Here is a 27,056-nt window from a genome sequence, read left to right as displayed (position 1 = left end):
GTATAATTTTTGGCATCTCTGGAGTTAATATAATTACTGATACTGTTGAGTTTAAGTTTACTATGTTGTTTGTATTTTCTGTTTTTCCCATTTTCATTCTTTCTTTTTTTCTGCTCTCTTTTAGAGTCATCAAGCATTTTTTTTAGTAATCCATATGTTTCCTTTTATTAACATTTTAGATATGCAACTTTTTAAATACTGATTGCTGTAGAGATTACAATGTGTACCCTTAAAATATTACAGTCTACTTTGAACTAATATTACATCCCTTCACATATAAGATTACAAATGTATACTTCTATATGTACACTCATACTGTTTTATTGTTGTTGTAGAGTTTATTTCTACAAATGTCATAAATCCTAAAATGCATTGTTATTATTTCTACTTTAAGCAGTCACTTGTCTTTTAACAATCTTAACAAGAATAGAATATTTTGTATACACCAATATATTTACCATTTTCAGCACTTTTCATTCATTCATGTAGATAGTTTCCATCTGGTGTCATTTCATTTTGGCCTAAAGAACTTTCTTTTACATATCTTGTAATCCAGGTCTGCCAGAAATGAATTCCCTTGGTTTTTATTTATCTGAAGATATCTTTATTTTGTCATCATTTTTAAAGAATATTTTCACTGGATATATAAATTTGACTGTTTTATTTTCATTTCAGTACCTTAAAGATGTTGGCTTTTTGTCTTCTCATTTATATTCTAATTAATGAGAAGTCAGACTTTTTTTTTTTTTTTTTTTTTTGAAGGAGTCATACTTTGTTGCCAGGCTGGAGTGCAGTGGCGCGATCTCACCTCACTGCAACCTCCACTTCCTGGTTTCAAGCAATTCTCGTGCCTCACCCTCCAAAGTAGCTGGGATTACAGGCGTGCGCCACAACACCCTGCTAAGTTTTTTTTTGTATTTTCAGTAGAGACGGGTTTTTGCCATGTTGGGCCAGGCTGGTCTTGAACTCCTGACCACCTCAAGTGATCCATCCCTTGGCTTCCCAAAGTGCTGGGATTACAGGTGTGATCAGACATTATTTTTGCACCCCTATAAATAATCTCTTTCTTCTCTGATGGCTTTTGAATATTTTATCTTTATTTTTGGTTTTGATCAATTTGTCTACAGTGTGCTTAGATATGATTTTTATGGGTGTTTTTATTCTGCTTGGGATTCGTTGAGCTTCTTAGCTATGAGAATATGTAGACACTAATCTTCCTTCTGATATTCTCATTATCAGTATGTTAGACCTCTTGATATTGCTCCATAGATCAGTAAGGTACTGTTTTTCCATTATTATAATTAATTATTGTTATTATTTTCCCTTCTGTATTTCAGTTTGGATAGTTTCTACTGCTTTCTCTTCATGTTTACTGAACTTCTCTTTTGCAATGTCCTAGAATCTGTTAAGCAACTCAAGTGAGTTTTTTTGTTTGTTTGTTTGAGATACTGTATTTTTCAGATTTAGAATTTTCATTTTATTATTTTAGTGTAGTTATTGCTATCCTGAGACTTCCTGTATGTTCATCAATTATGTGTATCTTTTCTTTTAACTACTTGCACATTTTCATAGTAGCTGTTTGGAGAGCCTCGGATTGGGTTTTACCCTCCTGATTGTGGGTCCCATTTGCCTGCTTCTTTGCCTGTCTAGTAAGCTTTTTATTGTGTTCTGGATATTATGATGGATGCTATAAAAACTGATTTTGTTGTTTTCCTTTAAAGAGTTTTGACTTTTGTTCTGATAAGCAGTTAATTTATTGGCAGATCAGCTTTATGCTATGGAGAGTTCTTTTCAGAATTTGTTAGAGAGGGGCTCGAGTAGCTTTTATTCCAGAGCTGGAATAATTCTGCTCTTAAGGAGTACCATTTCTGAGATCTCAGCTGAATGCCTGGAATCATTCATTGAATATTCATTGAAGCCTCCCCACTCTGTCTGGTGAGAAATCTAACCTTGCCCAATACTATATGACCTAAGGACTCTATGTTTAGCTGATAGCCCCCAGTAGCTAATCTCTGCTAGGCTTTGTGAAGTCTTACCTTCAAGTGAAGACTAACATTTTTCCAGATACTTAAGATAATCCCTATGAAGGTTTCTAGAGTTCCTTTCTACATAGCTCCCCCTTCTCAGGTATCCTAACCTGCAAATTCCATTTCCCTCAGGAGGCCCAAACTCTGATCTTGGTTTTTTCTTCCCAGTGAAGTCACAGCTATCTGGGCTTTTCTTCCCTATGCCCAGACTTAGAAAGTACTCCCAGGCAGAAAACTAGGGCTACTCTAGAACCTTGTGAGTTTCCCTTCTCTAGAATCTCAGCCTGTGTTGTCTATTGTCTAGTGCCTGAAAACAATTATTTCATGTATTTTGTTTAGTTCGTTTTATATTTATCTCCATGGAAAGGTTATGTCTACTACCTATCACTCTATCATGGCTAAAATCAAGTCAGTGATTATTTTGAGTTATGCAGAATTATTTACTGCTCAAAGAGGTATATGATAGGGCTCTCTGTCGTGTATGAGCTGTTACCACCTTCAGTAAAAGAAGTGTTCTAGTATCATCCACAGCCCCTAAATAGCAAATAAGAATGAATTTTATGGGAATAACATCCAGGTGAATTCCCAGGGTGACAGGATATGAGGATGGGTTCAGTTTACATATCTGATTGGAAACTTCATATTCGTTTAGGAGCTGGATAGCTTTTCTCTGTGTCCATTGGAATCAAAGAATCATAAGACCATGGTACTAAAAAGATATGTAGTGACATTCTTCTCACAACTACCAGTAGCAAATGCAGGAATGAACTGGGCTAAGGAGAGATAAGCTTTGGGTCAATTTCAGTGGAAGTTGGAATGTGCATTCCTCCTGTTCATGAGTGTAAATGGTAATTTTTCAGTTTTGTTTTAAATTAAATGACAGAACTGTTTCACTCTCTCTGTCTCTCAAATGAAATGCCTTGCTAGGCCGATCTGTTCCATTGGGGGTTTAGGGGTTAAAAGGAAGGTCTGAAACATTTTTCTTGCCCCATTCACTGGCTACAGTTCAGAAATGTCTTTGCAAAATCCTAGGACTTTGTGAAACACATTTGAAAGCCACTGAGCTGGAACATCACTTGATAATATCAGAGCCTCTCTAGTCCTTAACCCAGACCTTGTCTTTGATATAATCCAGTGGTTCTCAACTCTGTCTGCTCATCGGGATCACCTGAGAGCTTTGAAAAAGTACTACTATTCAGGTTCCACCTCCAGAATGTTGATTTAATCACGCTGGGTCAGATCTCAGGTATGTTGATCTTTACAAAACTTCCTAGCTGATTCTAACATACAGCCAGAGTTGGGAACCTTTAATCTAGTCACACAGCTTGTGGCTGCATTCTTTGTCTCCCACACTCAGCTCCTACTGAGGCCTGAGCACTTGCTTTTAGCTTCAGAGATGGCCTGCCAGGATTCCCCAGGGGTTCGGAATCCCACAGTGGGAGGTCATGAACACCCACATTCCTAGTCCTTTCTTTTTTTCTTTCTTTCTTTTTTTTTTTTTTTTTTTTTTGAGACAGAGTCTCTCTGTGTTGCCCAGGCTGCAGTACAGTGGTATGATCTCAGCTCATGGCAACCTCCACTTCCTGGGTTCAAGTGATTCTCCTGCCTCAGCCTCCTGAGTAGCTGGGATTACAGGTGCACACCATGATACCCATCTAATTTTTGTATTTTTAGTAGAGACGGGGTTTTGCCGTGTTGGCCAGTCTGGCCTTGAACTCCTGACCTCAAGTGATCCACTCGCCTCAGCCTCCCAAAGTGCTGGGATTACAGGCGTGAGCCACCATGCCCGGCCTGTCTGGTCCTTTCTTATCCACTCAAATCATTGGTTCTTCAGTCCACCTCACCTTCACTTGGAACACCTACACAGGGAACTATGTTAGCGTGTCATACTATGTAAATTACAGAGAGTTCAGAGAGCAAAACAGGAATGCTCAGTGTTGCTAACTTGCATATCCTAACAGGCCTATGGTGGTTGGTTCTGCATATTTATCACCAAAAATTGCTGTGAATATTACAGCAGCCACAGAAGGGCCCTACCCCAGAGAAGAAATGTGATGTTAAAACACGAGATTAGTGGTTTTAAAACTTGGTTGTCCATCAGAATTCTCCTGAGGAGCATGTTAAAATGCATATGCCTCATTCTCTCCCTGAGAGATTGTGAGTTTGTAGGTCTACAGTGGGCCCCGGTATCTGTATTTATAACCAGCACCTTCAGCGATTCTGATACAGTAATCTAGGACCACATCTTGAGAAGTGCCAAGTTCCAAATTAAGAGATGAGGCCTCCCTCATTGCTCCATACCCAGGCATATTGTCCTGCTCGTGTAACCCCAAATATCTTACAAACAGTAAATTTAAATTATTGGTGTCAGCAGAAAGTAGCACAGACATAGCTAACCCGAAAGAGTATTTTATCTCCCACAAAGTCAGGCTTGATTCTTTTTTTTTTTTTTTAATGAGTTATGTGATTTTTCTTAGATTCAAATCACCATCTTCTCATTTCCTTGCAATAAACTTTGCTTTAGGTAAGCCTGAGATAAGGCTGGGTCACTCATTTGCTTCCCATTTTTTGGATTTTTAAGATTTTACTCAGTGATTTTGTTTTGAAAAATAAACTAAAAAATGCTTTTTAAAAAGAAACCTAACTTGCACACACTTTAAATGTATATTATTTAGTCAACTTATAGGGGAGAGAATAGCTATCTACTTTACAAAAGAATTCTTTACATTACAGAAGAACTTGCTTCCATGAAGAAATACTGTAAGCACAAATCTGCCTAGTGTTTTCAGAGTTTCAATGAAGCATTCGACCTAGGCTCAATGTGCATGGAAAACATTTTTCTTATAAAAGTGAGCCACACCTTCGAAACTGCCATGAATTTCACAAACAATCAAGTCTTGGGAATGGAGAGATAGGTGGGAGGCAGCCAGGCAGCCATGAAGCGTGCTAAGTTAAGTTTGGTATTGAAAGTTTTCCACCAGAATTGTGGGCCCAATGTGGAATATCATTGACTGTTCCCTCACATGTTAGCTGTTTTAGGAGATAGTTCTGCTGAGGGCTGAGGGTGGTATAAAGGCTTAAAAAGACTCAGACCTTATCAAAAAGACAAAAACAAACCCCAAAACTCTCAATCTAAAGAGAAAAAGGAGATGTGGTGCATAGGTTAATAAAGACCTGAGTCAAAGAGCCCAATGAGATATCATCTCCCCAGACCACTAGGATGGGAGGCAGAGGCTGTGATGTGTGCTTCCCCTGTCTTGCAGCTTGCCTTGTCCATCTCTGTCTGGATGGAGTAAGTGCTCAGTTCTCAGCAAAGGACATATTGGAACTGACAGCCTCACTATTGTGTATATAATATGTCATGGCTGACAGATGAAGCGCATTGCAATGGGATATAGCCATCAGCCAAGGCTGGAGGAGGCCTTGTTCTCTGGACCTCTTAGAAAGCACTCCTTCTGGGTCCTCCCTGCCCCTTCTCTGCAGCCCAGCTGAGTGAAGATCTTAAAGCACCATTCCCCCCATTACTCCTGATCCTTTGTTGTGCTTCCCTTTTGTCCACCCTGCACTTTGATTGCTGAGCACTCCCAGCAGGGCAGACTGCAGCTGAAATGGTAGGAACAATGGGATCAGGCAGTGGTCCAGGGAAGCGCTAGGGACCGGGCATGCTTAACTGTATTACTCTCAGCTGGTCTGCCCTGGGTGTAAGTGAGCAGGCCCCACCTTTCAACTGCTAGAGTGAAATCCACCCTTCTGACAGTCTCATGGCCTTCTCCAAAGGCAGAGTTAATTGAAAAGTGAAACAATTAGGATATGGGGAGAACTAACAGTAAAAATTGCATTGAAGGGGAGTTACCTTTATAAGCTCCTTTCATCTCTAAGTATTTGGGAAGGATTTCTTGTTTAGCACGTAAGGCATTTCAGTGTTCCAGTTTCATTAGGAGCCATCATCAAATGACAGATTAGTAGTGTATTGTCTTTTGTGTGCAGCTGTGTATTTTGCCGTGGTAATAGGCACCTCATCCATTTATTTATTTAACCAGCATTTATCAAGAGCTTTCTGGGTGCTTGGCTTTGTAGTAGGCCTTGGGGATAAGACGATAAGTCTCTGACCTCAAAGTACTTATAGTCTAGGAAAAGGAAACAGAAACGTACACAAATAAATGCCACCTAGCAGTATAAAGACTGTGATAGATGTCTTTATGGGAGGCAGTGGCAAATACAGGAGGTATACAGAGAATAAGAAATTAGGCTGAAGGCAGTGACTGTGTTTGCAGACAACATGTTGCAATATATAGATCATTGATCTCACTATTGACAAAATGAAATACCTGTAGTAAAATGTATGCTTCTTCATTCATTCAGTAGATGTTTACTGAGTGCCTACTGTGTGCCAGTTGCTCTGCCTAGTACCTCTGTGATGGTGTATACTAGCAAGAAGGGGAGACAGGCATTTAATTCAGTTAGCACACAAATCAAATGTAAAACTAAAACTATGGTATGTGCAACAAAGATAAGTTACATGGTTTCATGAAAACTTACAATAGGGGTATTTCTATAAGGTAGGGGTGTCTCCCCAGGATTGAGCTGAAGCCAGAACATGAAAAAAACATTAATTAGGGACTCTGCTAGGTACCAAGAGTAAGATAATGGAACAGCAGAGGAAAAATGGTAGGAGTTAGGGCCCAAGATCCTGGCCTAGCCTCACCATGGAGCCTCTCTGTGGACTTTGGTGCCCAGAACTAGAAAAGTGATGGGGGTAGAGGTGGGAAAAAAAGAAGGCCACTACAGGTCCTGTTTTACCCAGGTCCAAAACAATCACACCGTTTGTCCCACTTTTTTTTTTTTTTTTTTTTTTTTTGAGACGGAGTTTCGCTCTTATTGCCCAAGCTTGAGTGCAATGGCGCGATCTTGGCTCACCACAACCTCTACTTCCCAGGTTCAAGTGATTATCCTGCCTCAGCCTCCCAAGTAGCTGGGATTACAGGCATGTGCCACTACGCCCAGATAATTTTGTATTTTTAGTAGGGATGAGGTTTCTCCATGTTGGTCAGGCTGGTCTCGAACTCCCGACCTCAGGTGATCCGCCCGCCTCAGCCTCCCAAGTAATGGAACTACAGGCATGAGCCACTGCACCCAGCCATCCTGCTGTTATTTTTAATAATCACCCCCACTAACCTTCAAGGTGCCCCAGTATGAGTAATCATACACTGATACCCTAAGGAGCAGAAAACTTAGCCTCTAAGAGCTCCTCTAGACCTGTGATCCTGTTAGTAAACACCGAGTGCCAGCTAATGTCCAAAGCAAAAATAGAAACTAGCAATGCCCTGATTCATAAAAGATAAGTAAGTGGCACTTAATATTTTATGCCACGAATAAGATTTCTATGTTTTTGCTGAAAATGGAATAGCAGCCTATGTCCACAGCAGTAATGCCAGTAAACACCCTCAAGTGGTCAGATTAATTCTCTATATGTTGATGATGGTGGTGTTTCTGCTATAAGCTGCAAGATGAATAAAAAAATTAAATTGTTTTCTTAATTTTCTCCTGGGTATTTACAGGCTTCACTTGAGGAAACTATCTCATGATGCTTACAAAATATTGTAAGTATAAACAGGATTTCACAAAATCAGGGAGGCAGGAAATAACCCTAGGGATTCCAGAAACTAGTGTGAAGGAAATCCTAGTTTCATGACTACATTGAATTGTCCTGTAATGCTTTATGCCATCTGTGTTTTGACTCAACAGGGGCTCTAAGACATATTTTCCTATAAAGCATAAGTTCTATAGCTTCAATGAAAAATAGAGATAAAATGAGATATAAAAAGATAGAAGATAGATAGATAGATAGATAGATAGATAGATAGATAGATAGATAGATAGATGACAGATAGATATTACCAGCTAAAATTTTCTAAATTCATGAAGCCAGTCATCATATACTTCCTGGAGGCGTTCTTCAATTTACTAATATTTTCTCTTTTTAACAGTCCTTAGGCTAATGCATCCTGTAAGTTTACTACTCTAGGTATAAATTGGGCTTATAATAAACCTTAAGGAATGCTCCTTTGAACTAGTATCATGGCTTAAAATTCATCTGGAACAGTGAAAGCATATTTTTATTAAAAATAGCTTTAATATCTCCATACTATGTGTTCACTATCCATTCTCATTGTGATTTTGTAGACACAGATTATGTCGTGCCTCTAGCAACAGGTTCAGCTTTTTATTTTAGCTGGAGAGAGTCAGTCCTGAGGAAGATGCTGGAGACATTCCTTTAGAATCAATGTAGGGGAAACACAGTTGACAAAGTTCAGAGGAGTGATCTTGAATGACAACTATTTTTTTTTCCTGACACATTTGTCTAGTGGACTCAAGATTCCTTTTGAGACTATCCAAGAGTTTCCTCAAGAAAGCAATAAGTGCGTGATATAAAGTTTAAGGATTTCTTTGCATGCTAACCCCCAAACACAGCAACATTCCTAGAGTCCACAAGCATTTGAAGGCTTAGGACAATTCTTGTGTGTTTCTTTTCTTCCATTTCTTCTCCATGCCCTTGATTGGCCCACTTTTTCCCATGCAGGCTTCATACTTCTCCCCTTAATTCCTCAACCTGGGCTGTTTTTACTGGTTAGAGTGGTTCCTGATAAGCTACTTGTACAGAGATGTTGAGCTCTAAGACAGAGTACAAGCTGAAATGAACTGGAACAGGAGGAAGCAAGGAAAGACATACATTTGAAGAGAAGCAGGGACAGAAATAAGAGGCTGCTCAAGTTAGGTGAAAGAACACTGGGAGTCAGGAATTTCAGATTCTTTCCTGGGATTTGCCATCTTTGGCAGGACTCTCCATTGTTCAGGTCTCAGCTTCTTCACTTGTAAAATAGCATGTAAAAATGTAAAAAGGCACTGGGCTAAGTGACCTTTATGTCCCCTCCCTCCTGTCTCTAAAGATTGCATTAAACCATGGTAGGTCAAGATTCCTGTTATTTAGGGAGAAAAGACAGCAATTAAATTGTGCTTACTGATGTTCAAAACCAGTGCAATACATCTTTACTACTGCGATTGAGAAAACCTCTGTAAAACATTCCAAAATTAAAGGTGGCTGTTCATTTAGGTATTCGTTTCCAATTTTCAGATCATTGAGACTTTTGATGTCAAATATTAAGTAGCTTCAACATGCTCATCTTTGTTTCTCTCTCTCTCCCTCTCTCCCTCTCCACTCCGCCCACCCTTAGGCTTACGAGAGGCCCCAGAAACATTCAACTCTCCATTATGACACGGGCCTCCCACAGGACTTCACCGGTGACACCTTAAAACCAAAGCACCAGCAAAAAAGCAGCAGCCAGAACCACATGGACTGGTCCACCAACTCTGACAGCGGACCCGTCACTCAGAATTGCTTCATCAGTCCAGAGTCTGGCAGAGAAACTGCAAGCACCAGCAAGATTCCAGCTCTTGAGCCCGTGGCTTCCTTTGCAAAGGCCCAGGGTAAGAAAGGCAGTGCAGGGAACACGTGGAGTCAGTTGTCTAACAATAACAAAGATCTGCTCTTGGGAGGTGTGGCTCCATCCCCAAGCAGCCACAGCTCACCAGCCCCACCCAGCAGCTCTGCTGAGTGCAACGGGCTTCAGCCCTTGGTGGATCAAGATGGAGGAGGTACAAAGGAGCCCCTAGAACCACCTACTGTGGGCAGCAAGAAAAAGTCCAGTAAAAAAGATGTGATAAGTCAGACCATACCAAACCCAGACCTGGATTGGGTCAAGAATGCCCAGAAAGCATTTGACAATACAGAAGGGAAAAGGGAAGGTTATTCCGCAGATAGTGTCCAAGAGGCATCACCAGCCAGGCAGAACGGGAGTTCTGCCAGTAATCCTGAAAATGACTCAAGTCATGTCCGGATTACTATCCCCATCAAGGCACCCTCTCTGGATCCAACCAACCATAAGAGGAAAAAGAGACAGTCCATTAAAGCGGTGGTGGAAAAGATCATGCCAGAGAAAGCCCTGGCTTCTGGAATCACCATGAGCAGTGAAGTAGTTAACAGGATACTTTCCAACTCTGAGGGGAATAAGAAGGATCCCCGTGTCCCTAAGTTGGGTAAAATGATAGAGAATGAGTCCCCCTCAGTTGGCCTTGAAACTGGTGGAAATGCTGAGAAAGTTATCCCAGGAGGTGTGTCTAAGCCACGGAAGCCACCCATGGTCATGACACCTCCAACATGCACAGATCACTCTCCATCGAGAAAACTGCCAGAAATCCAGCATCCAAAATTTGCTGCAAAACGAAGGTGGACTTGCAGCAAACCAAAACCTAGCACCATGCTTCGAGAGGCAGTTATGGCCACCTCTGATAAACTGATGCTGGAGCCCCCGTCTGCATATCCCATCACCCCATCCAGCCCTCTCTACACCAACACAGACAGTCTTACTGTGATCACTCCAGTCAAAAAGAAGCGGGGACGACCAAAGAAGCAGCCTTTGCTCACAGTTGAGACGATTCATGAGGGAACTTCCACCAGCCCCGTCAGTCCCATCAGCCGAGAGTTTCCTGGCACCAAGAAAAGAAAGCGACGACGCAATTTAGCGAAGTTGGCCCAGCTAGTGCCGGGAGAGGACAAACCCATGAGCGAGATGAAATTTCACAAGAAAGTTGGAAAGCTCGGCGTGTTGGATAAGAAGACCATCAAAACTATCAATAAGATGAAGACACTCAAGAGGAAAAACATCTTGAATCAGATCTTGTCCTGTTCCAGCAGCGTTGCTCTGAAGGCAAAAGCTCCCCCAGAGACCAGCCCTGGGGCAGCAGCCATTGAAAGCAAACTGGGCAAGCAGATTAATGTTAGCAAGAGGGGAACCATCTACATTGGCAAGAAGCGGGGCAGGAAGCCAAGAGCAGAGCTGCCACCCCCATCCGAAGAACCCAAAACAGCCATCAAGCACCCCAGGCCTGTTTCTAGCCAGCCGGATGTTCCAGCCGTGCCTTCCAACTTTCAGTCACTTGTGGCGTCTTCACCAGCAGCTATGCACCCACTTTCAACACAGTTAGGTGGGTCCAATGGCAACCTGAGCCCTGCCAGCACTGAAACCAATTTTTCAGAGTTGAAAACTATGCCAAATCTCCAGCCCATCAGTGCTCTTCCAACCAAAACCCAAAAGGGAATACACAGTGGAACCTGGAAGCTGTCTCCACCCAGACTGATGGCCAACTCCCCTTCACACCTGTGCGAGATTGGCTCCCTAAAGGAAATCACGCTGTCCCCTGTGAGCGAGTCCCACAGTGAGGAGACGATCCCCAGTGACAGCGGCATTGGGACAGACAACAACAGCACTTCTGACCAAGCGGAGAAGAGCTCAGAATCCCGAAGGAGGTACTCTTTTGATTTCTGCTCCCTGGACAACCCGGAGGCCATTCCGTCTGACACCAGCACAAAGAACCGGCATGGCCACCGGCAAAAGCATCTCATTGTGGACAACTTTCTGGCCCACGAAAGCCTCAAGAAGCCAAAGCACAAGAGGAAACGGAAAAGCCTGCAAAACCGTGATGACCTCCAGTTTCTGGCAGACCTGGAGGAGCTAATCACCAAGTTCCAAGTGTTCAGAATCTCCCACCGGAGTTACACCTTCTACCACGAGAATCCATATCCCAGCATTTTTCGGATTAATTTTGATCACTATTACCCGGTGCCATATATCCAGTATGACCCGTTGCTCTATCTTCGTAGGACTTCAGACTTGAAGTCAAAGAAGAAGCGTGGTAGGCCTGCAAAAACCAATGACACCATGACAAAGGTGCCTTTTTTACAAGGGTTCAGCTACCCTATTCCCAGTGGAAGTTACTATGCACCCTATGGAATGCCTTACACATCAATGCCTATGATGAACCTTGGTTATTACGGTCAGTACCCAGCTCCTTTGTACCTATCGCACACACTTGGAGCAGCTTCCCCATTCATGAGGCCAACAGTGCCACCACCTCAGTTCCACACAAACTCCCACGTAAAGATGTCCAGTGCAGCTAAGCATAAAGCCAAGCACGGAGTACACCTGCAGGGACCTGTTAGCATGGGCCTTGGTGACATGCAGCCTTCTCTGAACCCTCCCAAGGTAGGCAGTGCCAGTCTGTCCAGTGGTCGGCTCCATAAGAGGAAACACAAACACAAGCATAAGCACAAGGAAGACCGGATCCTAGGGACCCACGACAACCTAAGTGGTCTCTTTGCAGGCAAAGCCACAGGCTTCTCCAGCCACATCCTGAGCGAGCGGCTGAGTAGTGCAGACAAAGAGCTCCCGCTGGTGAGTGAGAAGAACAAGCATAAGGAGAAACAAAAGCACCAGCACAGCGAAGCCAGCCACAAAGCTTCTAAGAACAACTTTGAGGTGGACACCCTGTCTACACTGTCACTTTCTGACGCCCAGCATTGGACACAGGCCAAGGAAAAAGGAGACTTGAGCAGTGAGCCTGTGGACTCATGCACGAAAAGATACTCTGGCAGTGGCGGGGATGGCGGCAGCACGAGATCGGAGAACCTGGACGTGTTCAGTGAAATGAACCCTTCGAATGACAAGTGGGACAGTGACATGAGTGGGAGTAAAAGGAGGAGCTATGAAGGCTTTGGAACGTACAGGGAAAAGGACATCCAAGCCTTCAAGATGAACCGCAAGGAGAGAAGTTCTTATGACTCCTCCATGTCTCCAGGTAAGGCTGTTTTTCTTCAGACTTGGATTGTCTAGTTATTTCATTGCTGGGTTTTGCACCTCAGACACATCTGTGGCACATTGTGTTCACTAGTTTGCAAAGAGGTGGGAATCAAATTAAAATGGGTCTCCTTGCACATTTGAGTTTGCTGCACATTTTGTACATTGTTTACTTGATATTTACTATCTTCCTTCTCTCCTGGAGCCATTGTTTGAGAAACTGTGAAGCCATAACAACCCTAATAGCTGCCTAGGCTGCAGTCGTGCCCACTATGGTTATGCCTTTTATTAAAGATGCTGTTCTTAGGTCCTCATCTGGTCTAATGGTACAGTTTGCTGTTTGGATACAGCCTCTAAAACTCATTAGGAATACCAATAAGATCCAAGAATGCCAAGCCTGGAAGGAAATGACTAGCTAGTTTATCTGGCATGCCAGCTCCAGAAGTCACACATCTAACGTGAGAAGTCTACTGCAGAGCCATTAGAAGCTGATGACCAGTGAATCCTGAAGTCTAACTGATCAGGTAGCCACAGCCTTGGGCCATATTGTTTCCATTTTTTTCCATGGGCATTTGATAAGCTGCCCTGGGCAGGTCCCTAAAATGAAAACTTGACTACGTTCATATACTTGTCATTTTCGTGCACTAAGTGGAAGGAGGCAGGCTGGAAGGTGGTATGTGCCTCCTGCAGACCTTATAGCTGTGTCTCTTTGCATGCCCACTAGAAAGGGATTTTCTCACTCATTTAAACTGAAATGCTGTTTGCTACTAGAAGGACCCTATTCCTTGTCAGTTGCTGGCAGAATTCCCTTGCTAACCTCCCCAACCACACAAAATCCTTCCCTGCTGTTAGGGCCTCACATTTCTGCAAAAGTATCCCTTTGACCCTGGCCTTACATCATATATGATAAGACTCCTATAAAGACTAGAGCAGTTAGTTATTAGGAAAATAGTAGAAACTTCTTACCTAGGAGTTGCAGAAGCTAAAAAAAAAAAAAAAAAAAAAAAATTCTTGTGTTCCCCCTGTTCCCAAATAGTATAAAACCCTCCAACCAAAGCCTGGCTTTAAAAAACCAATCATCCATGTTTAAGGTTTGGTGTAGCATTTCACTTCTGTTTATGATGTGTACCACTCACTTCTCACTTGTCCTCTCCCTTCCCAGGGAGCCCATATTTCCTGAAGGCAAGAATAGTCTGTTATGAAGAATTAGAGACATTTTCTAGGCCAGCAGATTTCAGGAAGAAATATGATTATGAGGTAGAAACCACTTAAAGATCTCCCCAGATTGCCACTAGCTTGTGAGTTGTAGTGGTAGATGTTCTCCTTGGTTAATGAAGAGACCAATCAGCAGTCACATCTCCTGCATTTACTAAAGGTAATAAATGACCTACACTTTGTGTCTGCCCAAAGTGGATGTGCTCTTCTGGGCTTCATCATTTCTCATCATCAGACTTTGTTGAAGGTGCTTGGTTTTATGCAGAGTGCAGGCTAAGCCCACCTGGGCAGGCGGTACTACCTTGACCTTTCATGACATGTGAGAAACTGATCTCTTTCAGCATGATGAAACTGATTCGTGGGACCTACACTAGCTGTGGACAGAAGATGTTCTTATTTTTGTAATTTTATGAGCCTTATTTAGCTAGAAAATAATGGTGAGGGGTAATTGTTAAGAACCTACAAGCAAAAATCCTAACTTAACAGACCCAAGGAGCAAGATCTCAAGAAGCTAAAACCAGACATTGTTGCATGTTAGGTTTCTCAACGATTTTACGAGGATTTGTCTGTGGCCAGGCTGTGTTGCTGAGTGCTGGTTGACTTCATAAAATTTCCCAGCTGGGGTTCACGTCCAGTAACTGTGTGCCCCCACTCTAGTTATATTGCTTTTCATGTGCTTGCATTTATATCGCATTCATCACTTTATTAAAACTCCTCCTCATCCCTGCCCCATCTCATCTGATCTTCAGCCAGCCACTTGAGATGGGAAAAAATAGGTATCATGATAATGTCATGAAAGAAAGCTGAATTCAACCCGAAGAACTGGATACAAGGCCCAACTCTGTTACTAATTCTCCGTGTGGCCTTAGGCATGGGATTCTACTTCTTTGGGGTACTGTCTTCCCATCTGTAACTCATGGGGTTGGGCCAGACCTCTTGTGTATAGTGTGCTTCCATTCTTAAAGCCATTTCACATAAATTTTTGTGTAACAGCCTTTGTGCAATCTTATTAGACAGGTACTTTTATTCCTATGTTACAGATCAGGATACTGAGGCTCAAAGAGATCAAGAGAACTGTCCAGGTTCAAAAAGCCATTGGTTTTGATTCTAAGCCCAGAACTTTGCCTGCTTCATTGAACCTTGACTGCCTGCCTGCCACCAAGCTAGTGAAAGCTGTGTTTAGAACACAGCTTTTGGTGCCCAGTCCAGTGCTCCTCTATGTCACCTCTGCCCTTGCTTTCAGAATTCCATTCATCCTCAGATCACATGCCCTTCCCTAAGGCATCTGCACAGTGATTACGTGATGATCACAGAAGAGAATGGTTAAGGAAAGAAGACACTCATTTATTCAATTCCTGACCAATGTAGAAGGAATCCTTGTGGCCTTACCTTTTCTGAATATCAGCCTGGAGACACCATGGACAGAGCTTCCACCTCTGTCCTTACTGAAATCCAGCACTCTGAGTTATTTTTGTCACTGCTTTGTTTCTATCTCTGTCCTCTATGAGGTTATTTTTTCCCAGAACTTTAATGAATCATAATTGTTGGTGGCTGCTACATCTATATGAGCTATGCCTGATGTTCCTGCATATCTTGTTAAGTTTCTTACTGAGACAGGCCAAATTCCCTCTTATTCCCCGCCCTTCCAAGCCTTAGCCTCTCATTGCCTATATCTCGAATGTCTCCTTCATGGCAGTGCCCCCAAAGCATGAGAGAAAAATATCTTTAGCATCACATAGAATCCAATGTCAGAGTTTGTCAAGACTCCCCAAAGAGCATTCACCTTAATGTGATAGACTCTGAAGAGTGCCAAGTTCCATGAAAAGACAGAGACAGATGAGATGAAGCTGAGCTTACTAGATGCATTAAGAGCTTTCAGTGACTTTATCTCAGTGGAGGTGTCTATTCAGCTGGATGTTCTTAAGGGTCATGATTGGAAATAAGCATCTGCACTTTCTACAACTTCTCTCCCTCCACCTTTTCCTTCATCACACTTGATTCATTTCCTTAGCATCCAAATGTCCTATTTCACATGAGCTATTCTTCTCTAAAATAGATACAGTATAAATATAGATGTCATCCTTTAGCCTGTTGAGGACGAGATTTAGAAGCGGAGTCAAGAGAAGGCTTTGAGTGCTCCCTGAGATCAGAGCTGATGAAAGATACCATCTAAACGTAAGTCATTACCTTTATGGAGAGAGGAATTAGAGACCCTATTTAGCAATAGCAGCAGTTGCACACTCCATTTCCTTTTTCTTGCCTGGAAAATCTTTCATTCTTTGTCTCCCTGCCCAGCAGATGGTTGCATTGTCTTGTTAGCCCACTTCTAACATACCTAGGGCTAGGATGCAGTACAGACTCCTGACCATTTTTCTGTATTTTACGCCTCCTTTTTTTGGTTTCAGAATGCAGTAGCTCTTTTGGCCTGTTTTCTAAATGCATACCATCTGCTAAATGTCCATTTATAAAAATGCTTGCCTGGGACCAGAAAATGGATAACTAGTGAGAAGGTGCAATCCCAGAATTGGTATAAGCCTTATCAGCTCCTATTTGGGTCTGTCTGTTGGCAGGCCTTGCCTTCTCTTGCACACTAACGTGCAGCAGAGGGCCAGAAGAGCAAATGCATACTCCAGGGATGACAATGCATAGTCAGAATGATGCCATGTGCCCTCAAAGCCAAGTTTTCACAAGGCGGTGGAAGAGTGATGAGTGACATTTTCTATTCAGACCACTTGGAATCAATCTTTGCATACTTTGACCTAAACTTATGCCAGATACTGAGATCTCATGACAACTGCTGTTCAAGCTCCTGTCAGATAATTAAAAAAATAAATAAATAAGAAGAGTGAATCTACATGTGTTACTCTTAGTTTAGTGCCATTGTTAAGAAGGTAGCCATCCCAAGTCCCCTAATGTTGAGTACTGTCCTCATGATGAGTGGATTCTGAGAACTGATTCTGAGAGCACATTTCAGGTATCCAGATTCTGCCATGTAGGTAGCTGGATTCCCTGGCACCTGGCCCCCTCCACCTCTCCTCGTAGCTTCTTTCTTGCCGTTTGCCAACTCCTCTTATCAGCACTGTGGAAATTTGAGGAGGCAGTCTCTGCTGTCACTCACTGGCAGGATATGAATGCCCAAGCCAAAAATAATACAAAAACCTCCTCCAAGCAGTCATCCAGATGAGGGAATTAGCCACATGGATGAAATGTCATGAAAACTACACAAAAGAAATGTTTCAGGATTGTTTCCTTAAAATGGAATAAAAGGAAGAAGAGGACTAATGGGAGGAGAAAATTAAGACCACGAATAAAGAGAGTAAAACCTGGGAAGCTCATGAAATGTAGTCTTTTTAACCTTAATCCAAGTCCAATTCTGAGTCCTCTTGTGGGAGGAAATGAAAGATTAATTAGCTAATGGCTGTTGTGCAGTTCAAGTAGGGTTAGGAAGACCTGTCCAAGTCTTATCTCTCACACTAACCAGCTGAAAGATCTCTTCTGTTTTTTGACTTTCAGTTTTCCAAAATGGGACTATGACCATAAAGGTTCTGACCAGACCTGATAGTTGAGGATTCTAAAAGACTCAAATTTATACAATGGAATTTCAATATCTACACCACTCCCCTACACACATGTACAGGCAGTAGTTACAGAGTAAATATCCAAGTTATTGACCATGTTGACCAAATAATTAGTTGTTCAATGAAGTTTGAAAACAGGTACCGCTGGTTGTATATTAATCTATGAGACTCATCCCATTCATCTTTAGCTCCAGCCATTTCACTTAGCCACTGGATTTCTCCCTTATGAAAGGTGGAACTCCTAGTGCTTGAGTCCCACCAGCTGAAACCGTAGTCACTATCTGAGACACAAATAGGTTAGAACACAAATATGAACATTTTTATGGGAACAGACAGAGCACACTTGGATTTGTATTTAGACTCAGCATTAAATGAATCTTAATAATGTACAAACATCTCATTTTGCTGATGAGCACACTGAGGCTTAAGAAGGTCAAGTGACTCATCTAATGATACATATTTAATTGGGTGAAGAGCTCAGACTGGGAAGCTTCAGACAAGGAGAAGGGCAGGGAAAGGGAGAGAGAGAGTGAACACAAGAAAAAAACAAAAAGGTGAGTCATGGGAGAGATGTTAAGCTATATGTTTTCCTTTGCTGTGAGCTGTTGTAAAAGGTAAGCATCTCTTTGACAATAATTTGGTTTCCAGGTTATCTCTGGGGACCCATGTCTGGGACTGGAAACGATCTTTGTGGGCTCTGATGGAAGTCATTTTTTTTTCCTTTCCTGTCTTAACAATTGCACATACTTATTTTATTGAGCCTCCCAAGTTTCCTCCTAAGGTTTCCTTTTGGAAACCAAGAATTAATCAAATTAAATGATATAACCCATAACTTTGTAGCAATGAAACAAAAAAAAATAACTGAGACTCACAGCATCTCCTTTGCTACATTGAAATCAGAAATGGAGCAATTCTGCCTTTGGAGCTTGAAGTCCCCAAGCCATTTATCTTCCCACAGTTGGCAAATGTTCTTCTGTCCTGGTGAAAGTTTTTATTTATACCTCTGTGGGATTGGGAAATTATGCAGATTCAGGTGTGGGTGCAGAGAAGTTACAATTTTGACAGACTTAGCTTTGCTATAATATGGATCCTTTCTTGGCTGGAGAAATCAGGAAGCATGCCTTTGGAAGGCTGTCACTGGGCAGAGATAAGCAAGGCACCTTTGGAAGGAAACTCCAGAAAACCATCTCCTCACTCCATAAAAAGAACAAGTGAGGAATACTTTTAAAATTGTGGCCTAGGCTTGAGCCAGTATAGCACTTAATCCAAGTTGACTGAATTCGAGGGAAAATGATAAGGACAAGACAACATTTTTTAATGATTTATTTAATGCCTAGTATGTATAAGACTTGTTGCAATCCCAGGAAGAAATCAAAGATGAGTAACTCAATGCTTTTGCCTTCAAAGAGGCTACAATCCAGGAGGACCTCTATAATTTAGGGGAAGAAACCAGCAAGCACCTCCTCATGTTACAAAGCCGACTGCAAGAGCCATCAGAAAGCCATAGAGAAAGAGCAAGGGCTGTCCAACTGACTTGTGAGCCACCACTGTGTTCTCAGTTGGGGAGGAGAGGTGGGACCTGGAAATACTCTTCATAGCAGTCACCATGTGAGATGGGTCTTGAATGATACAAGACACTTTCGGAGAGTGGAGATGGTAAGGGTGGTGATGAGAGATGGGGTAGGAAGCATGACCTAGAACAGGAGCCATACAAACAAAGGTATGTAGGTGGAAACACCCAAGAAATATTTGGGAAAACATGCATAGTGCAGTTTTTTTGTTTTGGTTTTGGTTTTTGAGACAGAGTCTTACTCCGTTACCCAGGCTGGAGTGCAGTGGTATGATCTCACCTCACTGCAACCTTCATCTCCTGGGTTCAAGTGATTCTCTTTCCTCAGCCTCCCAAGTAACTGGGACTACAGGTGCAAGCCCAGCTAATTTTTGTATTTGTAGTAGAGACAGGGTCTCACCATGTTGGCCAGGCTGGTCTTGAACTCCTGACCTCAAGTGATCTGCCCGCCTCAGCCTCCTAAAGTGCTGGGATTACAGGCATGAGCCACCGCGACCAGCCCATAGTGCTGTTTTATTGGGGTTTGGATCTGTAGTTGGGGAACATTGGCAGATAAAGTGAGGAAAGAACGTTGTGGTCAGGGGCTAGAGGGTCTTTTTCCCATACTCTGAGGCTTGTGCTTAATCAAGAGAGCAGTGGCAAGCCACTTTTTATTTTATTGTATTCCATTTTATTTTTAGAGACAGAGTATCTGTCACCCGGGATCCTAGCTCACTAAAACCTCCAACTTCTGGGCTCAAGCAATCCTCCCACTTCAGGCCCCCAAGTAGCTAGGACTACAGGTGTATGCCACCATACCCTGTTAATTTTTGTTTTAATTTTTAATTTTGTAGAGACAGGGTCTCGCTCTGTTCCCCAGACTGGTCTTGAACTCTTGGGCTCAAGTGATCCTCCCTCCTCCACCTCCCAAAGCACTGGAATTGTAGCTGTGAGCCAGCGTGCCTGGCCAGAAGCTACTTTTTAAACAAGTGAAAGTCATAAAATGACCAGATTATACTTTATCTTTCTTCCCTGACCACTCCCTTTCCCTAACCTCAATTGGGCAAACTTACCTCATCTCTGTACTCTTCATGCTGTGTTGTAATTATTCACTTACTTGTTTAGGTTGTACCCACCTGCCCTTGCTCCTCCACCCTCCACCCCCAAATTATAACTAATCGTAAAGGAATCATTAGCTACACAGATGCTCAAGCAAAAAATATATTTAAAAAGGGCCATCCTTGATTTCATCTCTTTCCCTCTCTAGCTAAAGTCAAAGGTGATTCCAATGTGTTGCCTCCAGGGACTGAGAGGGTGGGAGTACATGAACAGAATCCTAGAAATCAGAGCGGAAACCCAGCTGGTGTCCAGAATGATGAGGGGCTTAGGGAGCAGTTGCCAGGGCTGTGCAGAGCTAGACCTAGAGATTCAGCAAGGAGAGAGTCAGAGGGAATGAAGGAAGGAGGGTGGAAGAGATGACCCTGCAGCCCACCTTAAACACAGAGGCAGAGGAAGCGGGGACCAGGAAGGATGCAGAGAAGGAATGCCAGAAATGCTGGAGAATGGATTTAAGAGAAAGAAGTGATCAGCAGAGCCAGAAGATGCAGAGTTTATGGAGGATGAAAACAAATGAAAATATACGTGAACATATTGGTGACCCTGAAGACAACAGAAATGTTAAACATTATGTATTCGATGTCTCATATGTTTGGAGCCTCGTGGACTGTGTTCCTAGGCTGAATGGCAAGGAGTTAATGAATAAGTGGATGATGAGAGAATGGGGGCTGCAGGTGCAGAAAATGAAAACGTTGCTGTGGTTCTAGCAGTGCCCCAGCTTCTAAGAAGACTACGTTTGTGAAGTCAGCCCTTGATGAGAAGTGATACTCCCATTCTCGATAGGCCTTAAGTCTAAGTTTCTCCAATTCTAGGAGCAGAAACACAATGCCAGATTCCCTTATACTATGTCATTCCACATGTCATAGTGTAAGGCCAAAAAGGCCATGTGTAGAAAAGGTAAAGGTTATAGTATTTGAAAAGAGGTAAGAGATTTCAGGTCAGCTCCCCCTTCCCTGCCTCACAGACACACAGGCACATAACTTTTGATCATATGATGACTATTTGAAAATTCCTTTCTGTGGTACCTTGGGTGTTTGCTGTGCATCTGTGAATGTATGGAAGAATGAACAAGTTATCACAAGTTCTAATAAATGGTTCTGTTACTGAGCCATGTACAAAGGATTATAGATGAAAGCCTAACTGTCAGTCTTACAGAGCTTTTTACTATTGTGGAATAAAATATATATGCTGGTACATAAAAAGCTTGCACTCTTAAAAATGATTGAGAGGTCTTTGGTCACCCAACATATAGCATAGTGCCAGGGACAATTAGGGAGACCAGAGGGAAAGAAAAAGCAAGAAAGAGACTAAGTTAGCATTCGTAAAACAACCAGAGAATAAATGCAGACCAAGTTTAATCCATGCTAACTCAGTGGCCAACAATGGGAGTTGCGGGGACCCAGGATCAGGAAGGATAACAGTGTTCAGTAAAAGACAAAGTCTTGTGGTGGAAGCTTGGAGAGTAGGTTCACGGTGAGTGCTCCAGCAGCATGAATGAAGATATTTGGGGGTACAGGAAGGCACTTGGCTAGACGGAAGTTAGCAGTTGAGTGGGGATGGATTTTTAAGAGGCACAGCTGCCGTGAAGAGGGGATTGAACTGCCTCCCAGAGGAAGGGAAGATACAATTGATGCTCAGGGGTGCTGAGTGTGAGATGTTTTGAGCTTGGTGCTAGGTGCTGAGTGGAATGATGAAGTACCAAGAAACATGCCTGTCCTCAAAGACCTTATACAGCCATCAGGAGACAAGAGATGGATACAGACATGTACACAAAGCAATCAGCGAGAATAATGGGAGTTATGCAGTTAATGACTAGAAATAAAAACCCATTCTACAAAAAAACCCCAAAAATAACTATCTGTGAAATAAGCTGCATGTTGTAAATGCAAGTTGATACTGATATTTGTCCTGTTACAGAGAGATTCAGAACAAGCTGGATAAGAAGAAGGAGGCATTAAGCGAGGTCAACAGAGTAGAGTAGCCAAGTCCCAAGAGCTGCCTCTGCTGTGGTTTCTATGATCTTCAGTGCGGTGGCTGGGGAGAAAGGTGGGCAGTGAGTCAATAAGAAGATGGGGCTCACCTTGTTGATGGATGATCTGAGGATCTAGAGATAAAAAGCTTTCCCTGAGGCTACATCACAGTCATCCCATACATCTGACAGGGTGTTATGCTTTTCAAAGCGCACTTCCTTACTTTCATTTGATCTTCAAAATCCAGTGGGGTCTGCAGATAGGTGTTGCTTTTCCACTTGACAGCCAAGGAAATCAAAACCCAACGTGACCAAGCTAGATTCCCAAGTCTCCTGGAATTTTCCCAGCATCCTCCCCACCCCCACTGCCATTTTTCCCACTATATTTCTTAAGTATTTGATCAGGCCAGTAGTATGACTTACCTTCCAAGTTATCCCTAAAGAACCCTTGCCAGTGGGTTAAATAGAGGAGCCCAGAAAAAGGCACTAATAGGCAATTTAGTCTTTGCTAAAAATAGGATATTTTACATACAAAGGGAGCTCTTTGGAACTGGGGTTAGCCAAGCCCAGGGTCTGATGCCAATTCCCTGTGCAAAGCCTTTAGCTCACTTGGGGAAAGAGAACTTGAATGGAGCATGAATGTCCTGAAAATCACAAGGAAGACACAATGGTTTACAAGAATATTCTTATTTGCTAAATTACAAAGCACTACAACTAACATTTAAATCTTTGCTTTTCTAAATTACAATTTAAGGGGCTTTACCCACCTACTAGTAAACATACAAAAATTTGCATTTCAAAAATGCTATACGCTGACCGGGCACAGTGGCTCACACCTGTAATCCCAGCACTTTGGGAGACCAAAGCAGGCGAATTGCCTGGGCCCAGGGGTTTGAAACCAGCCTGGGCAACATAGGGAGACCCCCGTCTCTACAAAAAAAATACAAAAATTAGCCTGGTGTGGTGGTGTGCACCTGTAGACCCAGCTACTTGGGAGGCTGAGGTGGGAGGACTGCTTGAGCCCAGGAGTTCAAGGCTGCAGGAAACCACGATTGTGCCACTACATGACACTGAACTCCAGCCTGGGTAACAGAGCAAGACTCCATCTCAAAAAAAAAAAAAAAAAAAAAAAGAGTGATATACACTAAAAGTAAAACCAGAATGGAGCAGCAAGTCATTAAGAGATCCATGAAAAAAAAAAGAGAGAGAGAGATCCATGAGTTTGGGCTACACTTCAGAAGTTTGAGAAGTTGTTAGAGTGGATACCTCATCTCAGTTTGAATGTCCACAAGGAACTGGGATGTAGGCTGGAGAAACTGTGGTTCAAAGCCTGTCTGAAGCCTATCTGTCATGTCTTATATTGCAAGTAAGACCAATAGGCAAAAAGGGTTTCTCTTGTAAGATATGCTTCTTTGTGCAGTTATATTTTTACTTTATTCTAATCACAGTTTTAAAATTATTGGGTGCCTAATATTTGTAAAACATAGTCCTGGGCGAAGTGGCTCACACCTGTAATCCCAGCACTTTGGGAGACCAAAGCAGGCAAATTGCCTGGGCCCAGGAGTTTGAAACCAGCCTGGGCAGCTCTAAATATGTAAGGGACACCTTTTCATCCTTTAGTAGATGTGTCATAGTCCTACAAGTCTGTGTCAGTATATCCACCACTAAATAATTCACCTTTTTAGTGCTAAATGCTGTTTTTCTATTTGAGGTCCCAATGACAAGGACAATAAAAATGGATTCCCCGTCTATAAACCTATAGCATGGGATTATTTGAAAACGTTTTTATTATCTTAAAAAAAACCCTGTTAATAAAGAAAATTTGAAAAATTCAGAAAAAACTAAAGTCACCTACAATCCCACAGCCCAGAAATAGCCACCATGATAATGTAAACACACAGGTCCCCAGCTGATGGTAAGCACTCACCTGGCTTCCTCTTCCAATCTGTGCTTTCTCCAGCCTAATTTAGGAAAACCAACTCATGCTCCCCCCAGGCCACACCCTGTCCTTTGCCTCCTCTTTTCTCCACCACCGCTATGGTTGCCAGGTCTTTTCAGTTTTCTCTTAAGTGTTTTCCCAGATTTGCTCATCATAACCTTTCCTTCTGCATGTTGTGTCATTACCCAAACAGGGGAATACATTTTAAAAATAAATGCAGGAGGAATTGGGCGTGAAAACCATACAGATTTCTAGATTGTCCTATTTAACTAAAATCTCCACCAGATTTCAAGTGTCAGGACATCAACTGAGAAGGAGACAAATTAGGGCTGAAGACAATTGCCAAATATCTTTCTTGAGTGTCACTGAGTGTTGAATGTTTCTCCTCAGATCAGAATTGGACAAGGAGGAAGGCAATAAATTTTTCGAAGTTTGAAATTCCAACTCCACCTCAGCAATGTAAAATGTAATCAGCCAGTTTCTTTTACAATTACCACTCTCACTTTGCACACATACAACAGACAGAGACAGACACATGCGCACAAACACACACACACACACACACACACACACATACACACACACAGATCACTCAGAACAAATCAAGTTATGGATACTCTCATTGGTCAGTGTTGCCATCACTCATACCAAGAGCATTTAGAGAGAAGGCACTTGATATTAATTTTAGGCTTATCACCAGAGAACTTCCTTATGCTTGCTTATTATATAAATATCCTAGTATATCTATGGAAATTCCTAAGATAAAATCGTAAAGCCAATAGTTTCCATTTGAAAAAGCATCTCCTATGTTTGTTTTTTCTTCCACTGCTCCTCAACCAGTAAGTCCACATCTATATATCCTCCAAGTTGAACTTTTGCACAAGGGATCAGGCAAAGGAGAAAACAAACTTTTCCAGGAGATTTCTGAAATCTCCATGGGCAATGCAAGCATCACAGAGAGTTTGCTCACATCACTGAAATAGCTTTTTTCTTCCAGTCTTCCTCCATTATTTTTGAATTTCAACTGTGATAGAGGTAAGTCTACTGCAATATCTGTCTTATAGAGGAGAATTCTGTTTCTGAATGTCTTCCCTGGTGATGAGATCTCTAACAGTGGCCCCCTCGAATCCCCAGCTTGGAATGTCAGCTCCACCTACAGTGTCCCTGGGACCCCAGAAACACTTCATTCACATGAGCTTACCTTCCACCATGCCAAGGTTGCAACTTCTTGGTCCAGAGCAATGAGTCTGTGCTTCATTTTTCATTTCAGTGATCCTTTGGGCAATAATCAAACAAAGCTCGATTGCATCTGTCTCTCCTTACAGCTCTAACTAAATAAATACATTAATTATTGGAACAGAAAAAGAAGAATGTAATATTTTTTCATGGAACACCTATTAAGGCAGCCATAAGTAAATGAATAATTGATGTCAGATGCAGAAATATCAATTCCTATTGCATTAAGTCTAAAACTGTCTGGCTTAAAAGACCCTCCATTATCCATTCTTACTGGTCTCACCTTGTTTCCTGATCATCTTCAGGTATTTCCTCACTATGAGTCCTGCTAAATCTCCTCCTTATCCTATAGAAAATGTCATAATGAGCCCCTTACCTGAGTGTGCAATCACCGTATGGCTTCTTCATGTAGAACTTCCTCTCCTCTTCCATCTGGCTTGCAAATCTCACCTACTAATTTTCTTACCCATTCTGGCATCCCCTGCTTCTCTGATATAACTAATATTTTCACTTTCATTTCAGTGCTTATTTTTATATGGCCTTATATTGTTTACCTTTATATTAGGTAGGGATGTCTTATTCACCCAAATCAAATTTGAGTTGTAGGAGAATCGCAGTCATGTCATACCTTTTTCATAGCTTATACAATGCTTAGGATGGTGCTGAGCACAGATATTACTGACCACCTGACTGTGTTGATCCTTACAGACCACCATCATTTCCTGACTCATGCTTTAAGAAGCACTAACTTAAGAATAAATTGAACAATTTCTAATGCAACTTAGTAGAGCAAAGAAAGCCCAGGAGTTAAAGACTCAGATCTAGACTTGGATGCTAAATATCCCACTTGCTCGTAGTGCAACCTTGGGCAACTTAGGCTCTTAGATATCCCTTTCCTAGCCCGAAAAATGAAGCTGTTAATACCCACCACACAGAGTTTTATGAGAGCCAAAGAAGGGTAAAATATACACAGGAGCATCCAGCACACCGCTTACCATATAGTTGTCAATAATGTTCATTTCCTTTCACTTCCACTCTAGATAATATATTCAAACAGAAAATACAAAACAACAGATTGCTATAGAAGTCTTCTTTAAACAGCAGGCTTTCCTGCCCAATTACACTCTTACTGGGATGAAGTTAAATCCAACTCTGAATCACACAGGGAAAGGCGGAAATTAGCTGGACCACAGTTGTAGTTCACGATGAAGATAAGATGTCAGGATTATACCGTTACGGTGGATAAGTAACAAAATACACATTTCACCCAAAGATAATGGAAAGCTCACTGAGTAGGCATTATCCGTAGAACTTGGGAATTCTCTGGAAAGGGCAGTCATCACCATCCCTTGGCATCGGGACTGTCACAGCAAGAATGTGTATGACTATTCAGTAGCACTTGTTTTGTAGACCAATGTATCTGCTAACCCCAGCCGTAAAAATGCAGCGATAAGAAAAATAATGAAATGTGGATTGGTACTCTATCGTTGTAACAAACCACAGATTTAGCAGCTTAAAACAATGCAAATGTGTTATTTCACCATTCCTTATGTCAGAAGTCAAATGGGCACAGGTGGGTCCTCTGTTTAAGGTCTTATGGAGGTGAAATCAGGTGTGGTCAGGGTTGTGTTCCTCACTAGGGGCCCTGGAGAAGGACCCACCTCAGAGGTCAATCTAATTGTTGATCCACTCAGTTCCCTGTGGTTTTAGGTCAGAGGCCTTTTGCTGGCCTTTGC

At 42.2% G+C, this 27,056-nt stretch overlaps 1 protein-coding gene across 2 annotated transcripts in view; it reads left to right on the top strand.

Annotated features, from left to right (window-relative positions):
* SETBP1 (SET binding protein 1) overlaps positions 1-27,056 on the top strand; it is a 384,501-nt gene that overhangs the window by 264,415 nt on the left and 93,030 nt on the right. For both annotated transcript variants that reach the window (XM_032152417.2, XM_032152418.2), the window contains exon 4: positions 9,260-12,719. In XM_032152417.2, the coding sequence (XP_032008308.1) occupies positions 9,260-12,719 (3,460 nt within the window). The remainder of the gene's footprint in view (positions 1-9,259; positions 12,720-27,056) is intronic.

Source organism: Hylobates moloch, unplaced genomic scaffold (genome assembly GCF_009828535.3).
Source record: "Hylobates moloch isolate HMO894 unplaced genomic scaffold, HMol_V3 SCAFFOLD_5, whole genome shotgun sequence".
Taxonomy (NCBI): domain Eukaryota; kingdom Metazoa; phylum Chordata; class Mammalia; order Primates; family Hylobatidae; genus Hylobates; species Hylobates moloch.
Note: the sequence above shows the minus strand (reverse complement) of the source record. Positions and strands in the feature narration are given on the sequence as shown.